Source organism: Propithecus coquereli, unplaced genomic scaffold, assembly GCF_000956105.1.
Source record: "Propithecus coquereli isolate 6110/MARCELLA unplaced genomic scaffold, Pcoq_1.0 Scaffold526, whole genome shotgun sequence".
Lineage (NCBI taxonomy): Eukaryota > Metazoa > Chordata > Mammalia > Primates > Indriidae > Propithecus > Propithecus coquereli.
The window spans coordinates 718,392-737,502 of NW_012151130.1; the positions used below are offsets into that span (position 1 = coordinate 718,392).

General features: G+C 35.7%; 1 protein-coding gene across 1 annotated transcript in view; it reads right to left on the minus strand.

Annotated features, from left to right (window-relative positions):
* The window catches only part of HELZ (helicase with zinc finger), a 185,126-nt gene that overhangs the window by 40,633 nt on the left and 125,382 nt on the right, over positions 1-19,111 (minus strand). Inside the window, exons 16-21 of the mRNA XM_012656897.1 lie at positions 15,981-16,159; positions 12,922-13,040; positions 11,279-11,424; positions 10,294-10,441; positions 6,137-6,320; positions 4,150-4,378 (exon numbers count right to left, since the gene is read on the minus strand). Of these exons, the coding sequence (XP_012512351.1) occupies positions 4,150-4,378; positions 6,137-6,320; positions 10,294-10,441; positions 11,279-11,424; positions 12,922-13,040; positions 15,981-16,159 (1,005 nt within the window). The remainder of the gene's footprint in view (positions 1-4,149; positions 4,379-6,136; positions 6,321-10,293; positions 10,442-11,278; positions 11,425-12,921; positions 13,041-15,980; positions 16,160-19,111) is intronic.

Here is a 19,111-nt window from a genome sequence, read left to right on the forward strand (position 1 = left end):
TCCCAAGAAGCTGGTAGCTTGGTAACAGTCTTTGTCTACAAGAAGATCCCAGGGATCTTAAAGAAATAGCCTTTGAGCTAAAGTACACCATTTTAGAAGTAATATTAAACACTTACTATAAGTTAATCAAGCTAAACTACTTCCAACAGTCATCTGAAATCTGCATGTTAGATTTGACAACTTTTTATTGCCCCGTTGATATATTAATAGCAAAACGGTCAAGAGCACAGATTCTAAAAGTAGACTGAGTGGCTGTGTGACTTCATGCAAATTACTTAAGTTCTCTTCATACCTCAAGTTTCCTCATGTGTAAAATGGAGCACTAGCAGTATTATTATTATTATTATTATTGCTTATTATGGAAATGATTTTTATCGCTTCTAAACTTTCAGAGAAATGGTTTTTTTTCCTTTAAAAATTCTATTTTTAAAGCTAAAAACTTTCCTTTTTTCTCTCAGTGCAGGCTCTTTCAAAGACTATTCACATGGCCCTTCAACTCCCCATACTTACTACACATGGCATTATGAGGCATTTCTGAACACACATGATCGGAGGATCACCTGAGAATTTCAACTACACCCGGAACGAGGATAAGAATTCACCACTAGGGTTACTTAAAGGCTTCGTCAATTCTCTGCCTCCTCCCTAAAATGTTAACATATTATTATGTTAACCATTTTTTTCTAGTACTATTGGTCACAAAAACCAAGTGTACCTCTACATCGTAATACAAATTTAGGTATTTTGAAGGACAAAACCTTTCTTTTAATCACTGCATAAACACAAAGTTTGGTTTTGTTTTTATGTTAGCCTTGCTTCTAGAATCACTAATAAAACATTGAAAAATCACTTGGTCTGCTTAGGTCTCTGTGTGTCTGTACATACACATATACACACATCTCTACACATACATGAAATATGTTAACACTTCACTGAGTAAATGAAATGTGCTAATGAACAAATTCAGCTACAGAGAAAACCTTCTCCAAACATGTTGGTTTGGAAAAATGTCATCACTCTCCTCTCGCCCTCCCCTCATTCGGTGCAGGTTTATCTGTAAATATCCGTCACTTCCTGGGAAAGACAGCATAACCCAGAAAGAAGAGCATGGGTTTTAAAGTCAATCTGACATCTGTTTGAGTGAACTACATAATAGCTATGTGACCCCGGGTAGTTACTTAAACTCTCTAAATCAGGCTGCCCATAATATACAAATAAAACACCCACATTGCAGGGTTGTTGGGATGACTGAATGAGGCAATGTGTGTAAAGCACATAAACCAGCACCTGGTACAAAGAAAGCTGTCAATAAACAGCAGTTACTATATTAGTATTTATTAGTTTGGAAAGGGAGGGAAGGAAGAGTTTACTACATTTGTTTAGGGTTAATAGAAAAGTTCTGTTTAAAAATCCTTTACAACAAAAAGGAATACATAACTGATTGACTCCTAAACTCGTATAATATACACCATAATTACCCCCTGAAAACTTGATTGATATTTGGGAATGTCATATTAGTTTTTTGTAATTATCAAATGAAAAAAGCGCAGGAAAACTCCTAAAGAACTTGAACTACAAAGAATTTACTCTTCTGTTCTTACAGGATCCAAGAATCATAGTAAGTCCTCCAGGTTTACTTCTATTATGAGAGTAAGTTAATTTTTAATGAAATTAGTGAAATTAAAGTTTAAATATCCATATGCCACAACCATCAACTCTTGGACTAGGGCCCTGATAAAACTGTCCAAATAGGCCAGGTGTGGTGGTTCACACCTGAAATCCCAGCACTTTGGGAAGGCCAAGGTGGGAGGATGGCTTAAGGCTAGCAGTTCACAATCAGCCTGGGCAAAATAGCAAGACCCCGTTTCTACAAAAAAAAAATTTTTTTTAATAAACTGTCCAAATAAAATAGATAATCAGCATTCCTTTTTACATATGATTGATATTTTTCCTTGACACAATATATTTACTTCCCTGAAAATATTTTACTTAGCTTTTAAAATAATTTGCAGTCCTTGACACACTGCAAGCAAGTAATAAAAAATAAGTGATCATTAGACTCAGCTTCGAGTTAAAAATTAGCCTGGATAATTCTGACAGCATGGCCTTAGGAAGAATATTCACCTATTTGCTCTGAGAAAGTAATGATTTATGTCAGAGACAGGGTGAAAAATGCTGATCTCATGCAATTCACAGTGTAATATGACTATATAGAAAGGATAATGGTTTCTTTAAAAATATTCAGGTTGGTAAATATTTGGAGTTATTTATAAGGAGAGCCCAAAACTAATGTGGCTTAACACCATCCTTATACCTATTTATTCCCCCCAACAGTTTCTAGTTGTTTTTAACACATGTTGTCCCATTTTATACATGTTTTAATATATTAAACTCTAATCAAACTGTATGTGCTCTCACTTATCAAATAATATAAACAAAAATAGTAAAATACCACAGCAACATTCTAACCAAAAACAATTTTCAATGAATAGTGAAGTAACTAAAGTAAAATTCTTAGGATATAAGCCAAATTAGTAGACTCCTTAATATACTTAGTTCTATTCATTTGTAATATAGAATTAATATATTCCTTTTCCTAATTTTCTGTCATTAGTGATTATAAATGGCAATCTATTTTTAAAATATGAAATTAAAGACATGTTACAACAGAATTATTTATAGATAAGTCATAGACCATTGAAGCTTTGTTTTTTAAAACAAGAAAAGGTTATTTTTCATAATGTAGCCATAAATTAAAACTCTACTTGATTCCTTTGTTAATAGCTTTCCCTTATAAAGAATATTAACTTCATTTGGGGTCTTAAACTCTGAAACATGAAACTTATTCTTAAAGGTCCCAGTCTCCCTTCCCATAGAATTTTTCTTCCTGCTAGAACATGAAAACAGACAATAAAATGCTGCCAAATCTATATTGCAACAGAAAAGTTGGTTTAAAGAGCATCATGTCCTAACAGCTTTGTCTACTTTAATTCTAACATATCAAAAAGAAATAATTACCCGAGGCAGATTCGAGACTGTCTACATTTCTTTCTACTACTCTGAACTCACTGTGACGGGTAAAATTTTAAGTACTCCCTTGCGTATTTCTTTCTTTTTCATGAAAGAATAGTATAAATTTCTATTCAACTGCTTTTCTTTTTTTATTGTTAACACAGTGTTTCAATATTTGAAAGGCCAAAGCTTCTATTACTGCTTTTATACAGTTAAAATTCCTATTAACTGGTATAAGTCACAAGTGTATAAAGAGAAATTTTTTTGTTTAGGTTGATATTTAACCATATTTTAGTAGAAATTGTTTCTTGTAACTAAAGTCTAATGAATATTAATGATGCTATCCCAAAGACAAGTGATGTCTACTTTTAATCCCCTTAATTTTAAGATCTTCTAGATTAATCAGATACAAAGAATTGAGAAGCCTTGAGAGAACATGACTACAGAAGGAAATTCATCAAAAATCAGAACAATGAAAGGGAAAAAAATGAGGTACCAACTGATATATTAATAAAATTTAATATCCATCAAAGATACATATGTTACACAAGATCACCTCAGGACCCTTGCACTATTTATTCCTTCCTCCTAGAGCACTTTTACCCCAGATATCTGCAAAGTTTACTACCTCACTTCCAAAGTCAATTTCTCAGCGAGGTCTACTGTGACCAGACTACTTAAAATCACAAACCAGTCTGCCCCACCCCATCACTCCTAATTCCCCTTATTTCTTTTCCAATCAACTTACCATGTAAAATACTACAAAATATTCTTATTTAGTTTATTGTAGTCTTCCTCTCCTTACCAATAAAATGTATGCCTCACTAATAAAATATAAGCCCCACAAGGGCAGAGATATTCGTCTATTTTGTTCATTGATGTATCTTCAGAGAGTAGGAGAGTGCTTAGAACATAGAAGGCACTCAGGAAATATCTGCTGAATAATAGCTGCATGAATACACAATTATGCGCATAATGAATAGATCCAAAGTAATATACTTTTGTGTTCCTGTTGGATTCAGGCAATAATAAACTGATTTTAATTAGCCAAGAGGTCACATACATAAACGTACACATAGGGATACAAATCACTTCACATTTCGCCCTTTAAAGTCTCCATCAGTAACACATAATTACCTGCATCTTCCAACAGAGCACAGAGCAATGGGGTCACCCACCACAGCAACCAGCGACTGTGCTCTTGTGATGGCAGTATTGAGAAGCTTGTAATTAGACAAAAAACCATAATCTAAGTCCTCTGTGGAATCTTCCAGAAGTTGTTCTTTCTTTTTAATTGGTGTCTGTTTATGTTTACAAGTATGTCTTGTACGTACTGTGCTAAGAAACAAAACTCTGAACTGCTTTCCTACAAAAAAAAATTAAAAAAAAAACACTTAAGATTGTCATTCTGAAGCACTGATAAAATAAAAGCATTGCATTTTCTAAAATGTAATTGATAAATAACAGACAGTAAGTATATGGAGAAGATGAAACCCTTGCACACTGTTAGTGGGAATGTAAAATGGTACAGCTGCTATGGAAAGCAGTGTGGCAGTTCCTCAAAAAATTAAACATAGAATTACCACATGATCCAGAAATTTCACTCTTAGATATATACCCAAAAGATTTTGAACGTGGGGACTCAAACAGATATATATACATCCATGTTCATGGCAGCATTATTCACAACAGCCAAAAGGTGGAGGCAACTCAAATGTCTATAGACAGATGCACTGATGAACAAAATGTGATATATACATACAATGGATTCTTCAGTTTTATAAAGGCATGAAATTCTGACACATGCTACAACATGGATGAACCTTGAAGATACTATGCTAATGAAAGAATTCAGTCACAAAAGGACAAATAATGTATAGTGCAACTGTATAATTGCACTTACATGAGGTACCTAGAATAATCAAATACATACGGACAGAATATAGAAGGGTGATTTCCAAGAGGGAAGGAAGAATGGGGAATTACTGTCTAATAGGTACAGAGTTTCTGTTTGGGAAGATGAAAAAAGTTCTGGAAATGGATGGTGGTGATGGTTGCACAACAGCATGAATGTACTTAATGCCAAAGAACTGCACACGTAAAAACAGTTGAAATTATAAATTTTATGTCATATATATTTTACAATAAAAAAAAATTTAATGATATTGCTGGAAACAACCTTAGAAATTATCTCGTACCACGTCTCACCCAATACAAGTAGTCTTCCTTGAAGCAGAGTCATCTAGCTTCTGGCCAAACAGGATAGCCACAGCTGATTCCATAAGGAAGCCTTACAGAGAGTCTAGCTTGTACACTTTTTCCTGTGCTCTTCTTATACTACCACATATATTCCCTCATTCTATGACAAGTCTCCAAATATTTGACTACAGTTTTAATGTCAGTCCTTAGTCTCTTCTCCAGGCCAAACAATCCTAGTTCTTTCAACCATTTCTGACTCTCATATGGTATTTACGGAGACCATTAACTATCCTAGGTCTCCTCTGGGTGCTTTCTAGTTTACTACTAATGCTCTTTCTAAAATGCTCACCCAAATTCTGCATGATCTGGACAACACATGGTACAATGGAGCTATTTTTTTCTCCCATGATCTGACCACTGTATTACTCTTACTATGGTATATTACCAGGAAACCTAACATTGTACTGAGCTTTTTTTAGTGCTCACATCATAGTGTTGCTCCGTATATTTAAAAGCACAAATTTTATAGCAATGAATTACATGAAGACAATTTAAGAGTTGCTGGTAACTGTTCACTTAGGAAAGTCTATGGATAAAATCTTGATGAAGAAATTAGTCCAGTATAGCAATAGCATGTGTTGTACGCTATTGTGATTGTAACTCATAGCATACAGATACTATATGGCATTTATTCAATTGTGGTCATAGAAAAAGTCCATTTAATACTTATTTGGACTATAAAAATTTAATAAACATGTAAATGAGGTCAACCTCTAATTGCCAAATTTGGCATTAAAGAACTTGGTATGAAATGAACACATAATTGCTTGTTCAGAAAAGAGATCTTGAGCTTCAAAAATCAAATGTGAACACACTTTAAGATTTAAACTTTTGAATGACTTAATCCATTTCAATTATTACTTACCTTGAACATTTAGCACCCTTTCTACATTAACATCAGATAACCGCTTTTTTCGAAGTTCAGCACGTATCCTAAACACTTGATCAGCATATGGAGTCACCACACCAATACTGCCATCATCTAACTTCCCCCATGCTACTGGCCACTTCCTTCTTAATTCTTCTACACGCTCCACCACTTCGAATACCTTTAAACAAACACACATATATACATAAAGTTATCACCAACATTTGGAGAAAGAATATGGTAACTAAAATAGATTAATAACGGATCTCATTTTAGCATATGCCATTTAAAAATTACCTCTAAATGGGAATAACACTTCACTAATGTGAACAGAGTAAGAATAAAAAATTTTAATTTACATTTTAAACAGTAAAATTCTACAGTAATACAACCAGTGAAAACATGAAAATCAGAAACAATGCAACTGACCCCTATTCTTCACCAGTCCCCCATTCTTAAATAGGGACAGGCTCAAATTTCTGTGTAGGGAGGAAGACAGAAAGAGAGCCATGATATTACAGAAAGCAGAGAAAGCAAGTTCCCACATTCCCAGGATTTCTCAGTCCACTCTCTCTAAATCAGGCCAATAAAACTAACCAACCAACTAGAAGATTCCTGTAATCAATGCCATTAAGTCCCAGCAGTAAAAGGTCTGAGCATTGTGTCCACCCTCACTGATATAACTAAGCAGACCAGCCAGCAGCCATCAGCTGACACCAAATCACAGCTGGGACTAGGCCAAATTTAGATCCGAGGCACAGGCTTTCAGAATTCACTGCCTTCAAGTGGTACAAATTCAGCCAAACCATTTCATTAGTCTTGCAATAAGGTAACACAACATTTTATGCAACTGACTTTTTTTGGATCCCATTTATTGGGTTATGATAAGAGTTTAGAGTCATTTGATCTACTATAATTCAATAAATTTATCAAACAGTTCCAATGCTTGCCATGGTAGAGGATACAAAGATTGATAACACACGTTCCTTGCCTGCTAAAAGATTACTGTCTATTTAAAAGACAGTCCTAATAAAATATATACATAAAGCAAGCACAATAGAGGGTCAGTCAAAAGTGTAGAGGCATACTGAAGGAGAAATTTATAAAAGATGTCTTTATAAAGATGTCTTTTAAGTACATTATTTATTTACTATTAATAATATCTATTTAAAAATTAAAAATAATTAAAGAAATTAAAATGTGACAGTAGAAAATATACACTTAATGTATACGGTCAAAAAAATACATGAAACTAAAAAAAAAAGGCAGAGGTAAATCCAACCGTGTCAATAACATAAAATGCGAATGGATTAAACAATCCAATCAAAAGGCAGAGATTTTCAGACTAGATTAAAAAAAAAACAAGATCTAATGACGTACTGTCTACAGGAAATGTACTTTAGATTAAAAGGTGTAAAGAGGATGAAAAATATATATGCAAACAGCAACCATAAACGGGCTAGAATGGTTACATCAACACCTCATGAACTGACTTTAAACCAAAAAAATGTTACTAGAGATAATGAGGGACATTTTGAAATGATAAAAAGGTCAATCCATTAGAAAGATATAACAATCATAAACATATATACAATTACCTACAGATTCTCAAAATACATAAGGGAAAACCATGTTTTCCACCATGCCAAGGGCCTCACCAAACTTGATGGATTCTTTGTTTGTATCTGTGCAACTCTGTCTACCTTTCACATCATATTATCTTACGGCTGTTTGTTTCCATAGCTCCTCCCTTCAGACTGAATTTTTCAAGGTTAAGAATCACATATTGGTGCTTAGTATTTAAATTGTGCTTTCTAGGTCAGGCGCAGAGGCTTACGCCTGTAATCCTAACACTCTGGGACGCTGAGGTGGGAGGATGCTCTGGAGTTCGAGACCAGCCTGAGCAAGCGCAAGACCCCATCTCTACTAAAAACAGAAAAAATTATCCGGTGCGGTGGCAAGCACCTGTAGTCCCAGCTACTCGGGAGGCTGAGGATTGCAGGAGCCCAGGAATTTGAGGTTGCTGTGAGCTAGGCTGATGCTATGGCACTCTACCAGGGTGATAGAGTGAGACTCTGTCTCAAAAAATAAATAAATAAAATGAAAAACAAATAAATTGTGCTTTGTTTTCAACTTGGCATTAAATTAAAACCATTATTGTGAGATATGAATTCAGAATCAAAATAAAAAAGAATGATCTTTCTCAGTCTCCTACCATTTTAAGCATGTGAAAAAAGACACAAGTTCAAATGATATACAAAGCACATGATATAAAATAAAAAAACATGTTCCCCAAACAAGGAAGAATTATACACTGCAAAAATGCTATGAGTATTCCTTCAATTTCAGGTTCTTCAATTTCATTTTTAATTCCAACCTTTGTTTTAAGTTGATTTTGATTTTAACGCCGTGTAAGACTATCTTATGTTCACAATAATGGAATTTAAACTATTCTCAAATGCCCTCGTAAATTTTAGTCAGCATCTTTACAAAAAAGAAATCTTATTTTTCCCTATCAATGTAGCGGGTGCCGCCTGCTCTGCTTGCTCTCTAACACAAAATAGAGTTTCAACTTTGAATTACATACCATCAGGAAAAGTCCAAGGCTTCCAAGGCTTCCGGGACGGTTTTACTGTCCAAATATGCCCACGCTGGTATCCAAAAATTCAAAATGCCTACACTGGTATTAAACTGACATGAACAAGGATCACTCTTGCCCCTTATAGAAAGAAACCCTGGGGGAATGTGCCTCGAAATTTTTGACCGCAGTAACTCATGGGGCTGACGAGAGTGATTGAACAACTATGCTCTTATGAACTTCAACTATGCTCTGATGAACTTCAAAGTGGCTCGAAATTTCTCTAAAGTTATATGTTTAATATTTAAAGGTCATACAAATGTTGCTTTTGTGTTCTTTTAATATGAAAAACATATTTTTCAAAAAAGTTTCTGAGTAAAATTCACAGTCCAGGAAGATGCACCTCATTTATCCTACAGTGTATAGGTTTCTTAGGAAACACACCACGTAACTGCGAAGGAACAGCCTCTGGCAAACATCAGCCCTGACTCAGGATCAAGGATTAAGACTCAGCTCTGATCCCTGATATCACAGCAGGACCATCAAGCCTTCTGGATTTCAGGCCCTGCTTGTCGCTCCCTCCCACCCACTACCATGGCTGGTTTCTAGGCCAGTGGTTTCCAACCTGAGTGCAGAAACAGTAAAGGAGACCTCTAGAGTTATTTCCAATATATCAAATATTTTTTAAAAGTTTACCTTTTCCTAAAATCAAATGGCGCAGACTAACTAAAATGTCAAGTTTCTTTGCTTCGAGCTAGGATTTTATCAAGTAAGTACTGATGATTTTCTTGTACTAACTTCTAACCACAGGCTTCTGATCAATTTTTTAAGGGAAAAATGAATGCCTATTACATAATAAAAGCCATTCTTTGCAACTAAGATGGGTAAAGCATGGGACAGTGGAGATCAGAGATGGAGACCCATTCCCCTCATGATCAACCAGCATCCCTCCCTCCTCCAGGTTTCCCGAAGTCCAGAACTTCACTCCCTTGTGACAGCCAGAACCTTAACCCCTGGGTTTCTGGCCTGCTAGTCCCTAAAGACTTTGCCATTTTTTTTGTCTGCTGCCTGATTTGACCATTCATACTACCAATATTCACTCTGAACTTAAAAAGCCAGAAACTGTAAGAGAACTACATAAGTTGGAGCACATAATGGGAGAACAACATCGTTATCTGGGTCTGTGTGATCTCTTTGGAGCAAAGGATTCTGCAATTCAAATCTGACTCATTTAAAATGATACCTGATTTCTGTATGCCCTATAAAATTTAATCAGAGCCTATCTGAGACACCTAACAATAATGATCTATTTGAGAACAATGTTGGCTTTACTTTTAAATGGAATCATGTATTCGGCGTTTCATCATAAGACAAAAAGTAAATCAAAGTTTCTGTTTCCCATAGGAGATTCATCTTAACAAATCAATATTATACATGAAATAAATTTTACATACTATTTTCATGTAAATGAAGTCAATACACAGTAAAATGCCAACCAAAATTTTAAATAAATGTTCAACAAAACAGACTATGTGACTGAGAAAATGTTAACAATTTGCAAAAAGAACTAGGGTACCTCTGCATTATTATAAAAAGCTGTGCTATTTTTTTCTTGTACATCTTCCCCTCGTGCTGTAAAGAAAGTTAGTGGGTAGAAATCCTTGTGTGCTGGTTGCTTTCCACTGGCCATCAGTTTGCCCTCATAGAAAAGCTCAGAGGTGTAACTGCAGAAAAACACAAAAAGGAAAAAAAACAGGTTGTGACTATTCGCCGAGCTGTCATTTATAATATGTTCATCTTATAGGTGCATACTGTATTTACTAGAAATCTTCTAAAAACCTATTAATAAGTTTCATGAGTTTGTTCCCTCCCTTTCTTCCTTTCTTTTAAAACACATTCCTTATACTTGTATAACGTAGCCAAAGACATATAAGCAAACCATTATATTTTTTGTCAATATATTTATTATAGCATGTAGCTTTTCATACAGATTACATATTTAGTCACAAAAAAATGTATGTCATGGCTAATGTCATGGCTAACCTATTTTGTGAAAAATTACAACTCTGACTTTTGAAGTCGTCTTTTTTTTGAAGACAGGGTCTTGCTCTGTTGCTTGGGGTAGAGTACAGTGGCACGATCATAGCTGACTGTCTCAGCCTCCCGAGTGGCTGGGACTATAGGTGCACACCACCATGCTTGGCTAATTTTTCTATTTTTTTTTTTTTGGTAGAGGCAAGTTCTTGCTATTGCCCAGGCTGGTCTCGAACTCTTGGGCTCAAGTGATTCTCCCACCTCAGTCTCCCAAAGTACTAGGATTACAGGCATAAGTTAGCACACCCAGCCTGCAGTGGTCTTCTAAAGACATAAAATTAAGTATATGCAATTAATGGTGTCCAGAAAAAAATAAATAAAAAATTTTAGAAATTAAGTATAACTTGCAACACTAGGGACATCGTATAACTCTGTTGGGAATAATCTGTCCCCAGTTATGGTGCTGTTTTGAGTTCCCTCCCACCAGACCCCAGAAGTGTGACACAGAGGGAGCAGTTCACACCTACTTGATGATAGCTTCATGGGAGCGGTAGTTCTCACATAAGAGGATCCTACATGGAAACTCGGCAGGGTAATGCTCATAGAGCCTATCAAGTAATGAAACATGAAGGTTTCTCTCCCTGGCAAACTCGCTGTAAACAAAAGGACTGAGCTGTAACAGACAAACATATAGAGAAAATGTAACTAAATACACAAATAGTATTTTTTAACCTACTTATAAAAAATCTGCTATGCAAAACTTCTAATATACTAAACTGCAACATGCTAAATGCTAGTGCAAGCAAAATCAGTATTTTCTATGAACAATTTTATTACTATCAAGAACTAGACTAAAATTTCTAACTTTTCATTGCAGTATACCAACATAAACTTAGAGCTTCTATACATAGCTTAATAAAAGGCTCTTCCTAACATCATAATAAATAGCTACTACTTCAGTAATTTCAGGAATGCAACTCATTATATCACTGAGGAAGTCACAACAGTTATTTCACTAAAATTGATCAATTATTTAAAATGATGAGCTGGTAGGACGTCCGTAGAGCCTATAACTAAAAGAATTATTTTTAATAATTAACAAAACAACCCTCTTGATCTCAAAGTTTAAGGAGCCATTCTTGGTTATGCTTTTTACTGCTAAAGAACAAAATTAAACCATTTTAGGCAAAAAAACAAAAACAGAATTTGTTCCTCTACATTCAATTGTTTCCTGGATATCCTGACAGCTATCATAATCAATTGTGGCAGAAGAGAAAGACCCCAAAATTTCAACTTTGTAAAATAGATATCTTAATGGAAAAATTGTATTTCTCTTTCTTATATAAAGGTATTCAAATACATAAAATCAGACATACTCTTTGAGATTTTGACTATAATTTTTAATTAAGCCCTCTATTTTCTATAATATCAAAAATTAACCTTTCAGGATAATAAATATTAGAGACAGGAGCTGGGAAATTATAGAAAGAATCATTTAAATTTTATTTTATAAAGAAAAGAATCAGATATTCATACTATAGAGAACTGAGCTTCAAATTAATAAACGTGAAAATTATAACACTGATAGACTCTCAATCATTCCAAACTGTCTATCCAAAGAAGAAAAAAGAGCAGTGGGACAGTCATTTTTCTTCAGAATACTAATAGTTTTTGCTTTTATTTTTTTATTTATTTATTTTTTTTGAGACAGAGTCTCACTGTGTTGCCCGGGCTAGAGTGAGTGCCACGGCGTCATCCTAGCTCACAGCAACCTCAAACTCCTGGGCTCAAGCGATCCTCCTGCCTCAGCCTCCCGAGTAGCTGGGACTACAGGCATGCGCCACCATGCCCGGCTAATTTTTTCCATATATTTTTAGTTGTCCAATTAATCTCTTTCTAATTTTTAGTAGAGATGGGGTCTCGCTCTTGCTCAGGCTGGTTTCGAACTCCTGAGCTCAAACAATCCGCCCGCCTTGGCGTCCCAGAGAGCTAGGATTACAGGCGTGAGCCACCGCACCTGGCCTAGTTTTTGCTTTTAGTACAGAACTATTTAAAGCACTTAAACAAAAATACATGGCGCAATTTCGTACGGTGTTTTAGAAAACAGAATATTAAGCATCAAAATATAATTAAAAGTTACTTTGAGTACAATGACTCAGAGGGCACTTACCTGCATGTGATCACCAGCCAAGACAATCCGAGTGTTTTTAGCTGCTAATGCTAGAGGCATAATGGTTTCACACTCCATGGCCTGGGCAGCTTCATCTAATAGAATGTGGGTAAAAAACCCTAGAAAGTACAGTGTAAACACAGTAAAGCATATTACAACAGCAATAAAAGTACTGAGAAGTCCTGTAGTTATTTTCTTTTCTGCTAAGGAAAGAGTTTAGTTTGCTAACCTGAGTTGTGAGTACTTTCAACACCTATCCTCGACTTAGACAACTGTCAATTTAAATCATCATTTTAAAAATAGAGGTTAAAAGGAATAAGTATTTTACTTAATAGATAAGTAAATGCATCTGGTGCTAAGAACCCAAAGACTCACAGTTGAATCAGTATATACAATATATACAAGATAGTAGCTTTTGACCAAAAGAAGGGCGACTAAACACTGACAGCCCCAAAGCCCTTTTGCTATTTATTTGGTAAAAAAACAAATATAAATCAATGGTAGTTCATAAATAACTTTACCCTAAACATGCATATTAGACATTAAAATAAAGAAAATTACACACAAAATCTAATAATATAAAGGAAAAAGTTATAATCAAACTTGGACTGAAGACAAAGAGTATCTTATCAGCAAATTGCAGGTTTATTTTACATATATACCATAAATGTATATATAGCATATAATATATACTGTTACATATTATAAAAAACTATATATAATTTCTTGGTCTAAGACTCTACCCTGATCTAAAAAGAAATCACTGTTATGCAAACATAGTGAATGATAACAAATGTCAAAAATGTACATTCTCAAAAGTTCCCCAGATGCAAACACCTGAGTAGGAGGCATCCCATGTCTTGGTTGCCTCTGCCACTCACACTAGGGCACAGGGTTGTGTGCACAGGAAGGAGGAAAAAAATCCTTTGCCACTGAGAGTGGGAAAGGGGGAAAAAAATCTCCTTGGTGTCTCAATTTAGAGAAAGAAAAGGCACCCCTAATACCAACTCATCAGGGTAGGAAGAAGGGGCTCTCTTCTTATTAGCATAGCAAAAGATACAAAGTAGTTTTTCAACAGAATGGAAAGTTATAAAACTCTCTAGAGACCAGTGACATTATAAATCAATCAGCCTCTTGTGATTTGGCTCAGGAACCTAAACTCTATTTCTATCCCCATCTCTATGAACATCAACAAGTTCCAAACAATCTGCTTATACAATTTTCTAATGCAACCTGTTTTCAGGTTGGGAACTTCCTAAATCTTACTGACTGGCATTAATAACCGTCAGGATCATCCACTGGAACAAATGGCTACGGCTGAAAGTACCAGTAACTGGTGTCTATTTACCAACAATGGCTCAAACATGATACAGATGCATGCATTTTTTCCCCTGTTGAGAATTTCTGCATTTGTTCTATGTGATAACTAAAGAAAATGACTATATAAATATAGGATAAGACTGGAAAAACTGAGACTAGTGGAAAAAAATCTGTTTTCATAAGATAACATTTTAATTTAATAGAGCTAGGCTTGCATCAAGAACTGGATAAATCATGAAATTGTTATGACTATTGCTTAAGCTAGAAAAGGTAACTTGAATTAATCAAACTGACTTAGCCTGAGCATCTGTAAAATAAGCTTCCATAGGGTTGATATGAGAATTAATGAAATAAAGTATAAACAACATCCAGAACAAAGGACCTAGTTGACTTCTAGTAAGTATCATTCTACCCTCTAGCTCTTCAAAGCCGTTCTTTACTTTTTCTCACAAAACTATACTATTTAGAAGGCTTTGGTTTCTAATCTACGTGGCAAATATGCAGAGTATAATCATAAAGTAATAAGACTGATTGTTAAATAAACATACCAAAATTTACATTTCAAATAAGTGTTGTTCCATTCAAAGAAGTCACTTGGGACGAAATATAACTCATTCCAATGATGCTGCCACTGTTCAAAAACATTTTTGAAACTCTGCTTTTGTAACTGCCCTCACCAGCCAGCTATGAGCTGCATGCACAAGAAAATAAGTCTCATTACATGAGAGGCACGTCTCCTTTTTTTTTTTAAACTCCCAATAGTATTGCTCAGTTTGATCGCCTACCTGATTTATCAGATATGTCTCAGAAAGATTGTGGAGCCTTTCTAAAATTAAATCTACCCTCAATTAAAAAAAAAAAAGTTTGGCCACCATTCCTTCATTTAAGATAAACAGAAGTTTATCAAGGGCCTGCAGGTGTCTAGACCCTGGGCCAGGTGCCGGGAATACAAAGTGAAGAGAACAGTCTCTGCCTTCCAGGGACTCAGATGTTCAAAAGAATTTGTCATTGGCTCTGAAAGCAATTCCAAAAAGAGACAGCAAAAAAGTGTTGAGCAATGGTTAATAATTATAATTTGGCAGTAATAGATGAATATTCTTCCAATGCATCTACTTTAAAGTGATACTACTTTTTGATGGTTAGGTTCTGCCATATTTATCAGAACAACTTATCATCTTACATTTGTACTTCATAAAACATTAGTTTGATTTTACATAGGTCCTGTACTTAAAAATGATATCCTAACAGTATGTCTTAAAAAATCCTATCATGATTATTGTCTCTACACCATGTAATGCAAAAGCATCTTACGACAAAAACTTGAGAAAACTGTAAGAAAAACACCAACACTGTCCAAATTTGAATTCCTCACATGATCATAAAAACCACCTCATCGATTAAAGAACAAATGGAATAGCAATCATTAAAATGTCTAAACTAGGGGTTGGCAAATTTTTGCAGTAAAGGGCCAGAGAGTATATATGTATGTATTTGTGGGCCATACAATCAATCTCTGCTGCAATAACTCAACTCAGCCACTGCAGCACTAACGTATCCATAGACAATAGATAGGCAAATAAATGGGCATGGCTGTTTTCCATCCAATAAAGCTTTATTTATAAAAACAGGCAGCAAAACAGATTTGGTCTACAAGCTATAGTTTGCCCACCCCTAGTCTAAACTGAATTCATAAGCTCTAAATTTATCATACACCCTATCTGTGTCTTGAGTCGGCATACCAGGTTCAAGGTCCAATTGACAGAGGTACTGGGAAGTATTCAATGTAACAACAACCACTCGATGTTTAAGAATATCTTCTTTCTGTGGCATCTGAAAGGTGGAATGTGCACTTGAGATCAAACAGTACTGATGCACAACTGGGTGGACAGTCTTTACCCAGCGATTTCTGAAATATACCCTGTAAAAGAAGATAAAATATATTTCTGATTTACATTTACTAATATCTTAACAGTATATGATTATTAAAATACTGACAATGTTATTTTAAGACTATAATATCTGGAAATTAACAAATAAATGTGATAACCATTAACACTCTACTGGATTCGAATTTAACATACAACTATCCCCATATCCACTGCAACTTCCCTTCCCCACAAAAAAAAATTTAAACAGAAAGTATATGTACTACCACAAAATAAATCTCATTATTTTTAAGTGTTCACATTAATCTTGCAACAGAATGACACATAAACATAAGTTTTACAAGCATTACAGTTTAAGTTCAAAACATTCCAATTCTATAATTGCATTTTTCTAGAATATTCTTAGAAAAATAAACTGAATACATATTTTAATTATTTGTGCCAATAACAAATAGTCAATTGCATACTTACGCAGAAATGTGAAAGTTATTTACATTTTACTTTAGAATATATTCTTATACCTATATTTAAATAGTCTGAGGTTCTGGAAGTTTAAAAATAAATTTAAATTTTAAACATAGGAAAATCTTAAAAGTGTAACTCTTCCATTAATTGAAAAAGAAAAATACTAATAGGCTTCATGCAACAGATTACTAAGATAGTACAGAAATGACTCGTCCATTCATCCACCTACCCACCCATCTCTAATCTACCCCCTATAGCTAAGATTTATTTATAGGGTAGCTACTGTGCTCCATCACCGAGGCAGATCACATAGGGCTTGTGAGCAATCATAGGCCTTTGGATTTACGAGTTTAAGGAAAAGCCATCAGACAGTTCCAACAGGGCAGTCACATGACACGACGTATACTGATAAAGGACTAATCTGTTTCTCTGGGCAGAATATCTAGGGGGACAGGAGTGGACAGTGGTGAGCTGGCAAATGTTTAACAACTGGTTCGGGGGCAGGGGACAGTGGGGTTGATTTGTAGTGTTTGCTGATTTCTATGGTGTAAAAACTACTATCACGGCTGATTTCAAGCTAACAGCATGATGTCACTGAACATGAACTTGGGAAGACATGCACATGGTCAGCTCCCATAAGCCAGTACAAGTTGGTTCCAACATACCACTGAGGGGGATGAAAGTTGGAGCAGAGGGTAGAAGCAAAGAGATCAGTTTGGGGGTTATTGTAAGGGTCTGGGCAAGAAAAGATAGTGAGCGGGACTAGGGTGATTAGTAGAGATGTGGAAAAAGGTCAGATTCACTAGACATTTTGAGAGTAATGCTGACAGAATTAATGATGAACTAGATGTGGAACTTAAGAGAAAGGATGATTCCATGCCTTTGAAACTGGATGACGGATGGTACTGTTTACAAAGGTGGTGAAAGAGAGGAACAGATTTGGGATGGGAATGGAGAGTTCAGGAGACATCCAGGTGGAGATATCCAGTAAGAAGGGCGATGTACAAGTCTGGAGTTCAGGAGAATGTCTGGGGCAAGAGATATACAATTGGGATAATACTAAACCTTGAGACTGGATGAGATCATCTGAAGAATAAGAGTAGATAAAAAAGATATTAGTGGAAGGAAGAAAGACTGATGGATCACCCCAACATTTAGAGGCTGAGGAAAGGAGGATTCAGTAAAGGAAACTCGGAAGGAGCAGTCAGTGAAACAGGAGAGAACTCAGAAGTGTGTGGGGTATAGGAAGTAAAATGAAGAAAGTGCTTCAGAGAGAAATAGGACTGTGTCCAATGCTGCTAAGAGGCTGAGTAAAATGAGGACTGACCACAGAACTGAGCAACAAGTAAACCAATAATGATGACCTCAATATGACAATTTTAGAGTAAAAGTAGAGATGGAAATCTGATAAGCTTGAGGAAGAGAAGAGAAGAGAAGAGAAGAGAAGAGAAGAGAAGAGAAGAGAAGAGAAGAGAAGAGAAGAGAAGAGAAGTAGAAGAGAAGTAGAAGTAGAAGCAGGGAATACATATAAACAACCACTTAGAAAAATTTTGCTTAAAGAAATGCAGATGCCGGCCGGGCGCGGTGGCTCACGCCTATAATCCTAGCTCTCTGGGAGGCAGAGGCAGGCGGATTGTTTGAGCTCAGGAGTTCGAAACCAGCCTGAGCAAGAGCAAGACCCCGTCTCTACTAAAAATACAAAGAAATTAATCGGACAACTAAAAATACATAGAAAAAATTAGCCGGACATGGTGGCACATGCCTGTAGTCCCAGCTACTCGGAAGGCTGAGGCAGAAGGATCGCTTGAGCCCAGGAGTTTGAGGTTGCTGTCGGCACTCTAGCCCGGGCAACACAGTGAGACTCTGTCTCCAAAAAAAAAAAAAAAGAAAGAAATGCAGATGGGGTCAAGGTGAGTGATTTGTCTGTTTAAATAGCAGACACAGTATATTATTTGTTTGCTGTAGACAGAAAAAAGGATGCAGGAGAGGAGAAGGTGAATAGAGGACACAATGAGAGCCCATTCACAATTAAAGAGGTGGGCCTTAGAAAGAAGCAAGAATAGTTTAGAATGGAGGAGAAAGTAGTTATTTGGAAGGTGCAAGTCAGACAGATCTGTCAAAGGGAAATTGTGTGTAATCCTAGCACTTTGGTAGGCAGAGGCAGGAGGAGCACTTGATGTCAAGAGTTTGAGACCAGCTTGGGCAACATAGTAAGATGCCACCTCTACAAAAAGCATTAATAAAAAAATTAGCTGGGCATGGTGGTATGCACCCGTAGTCCCAGCTACTCAAGGGGCTGAGGCAGGAAGATTGCTTGAGGAGTTTGAGGTTGCAGTGAACTATGATGCACTCTAGCCCAGATGACAGAGTGAGACTCTGTCTCAGAAAAAAAAAGGAGGGAAAAATTGTGGACATTCTTTTCTGATTGCTTCTACTCCATCTGTGAAGTTAGAGATTATCAGCTGATTGTTATTTTCATCACTATTATTCCTTCTTCACAGTGAAGAAAATTGAAGCCC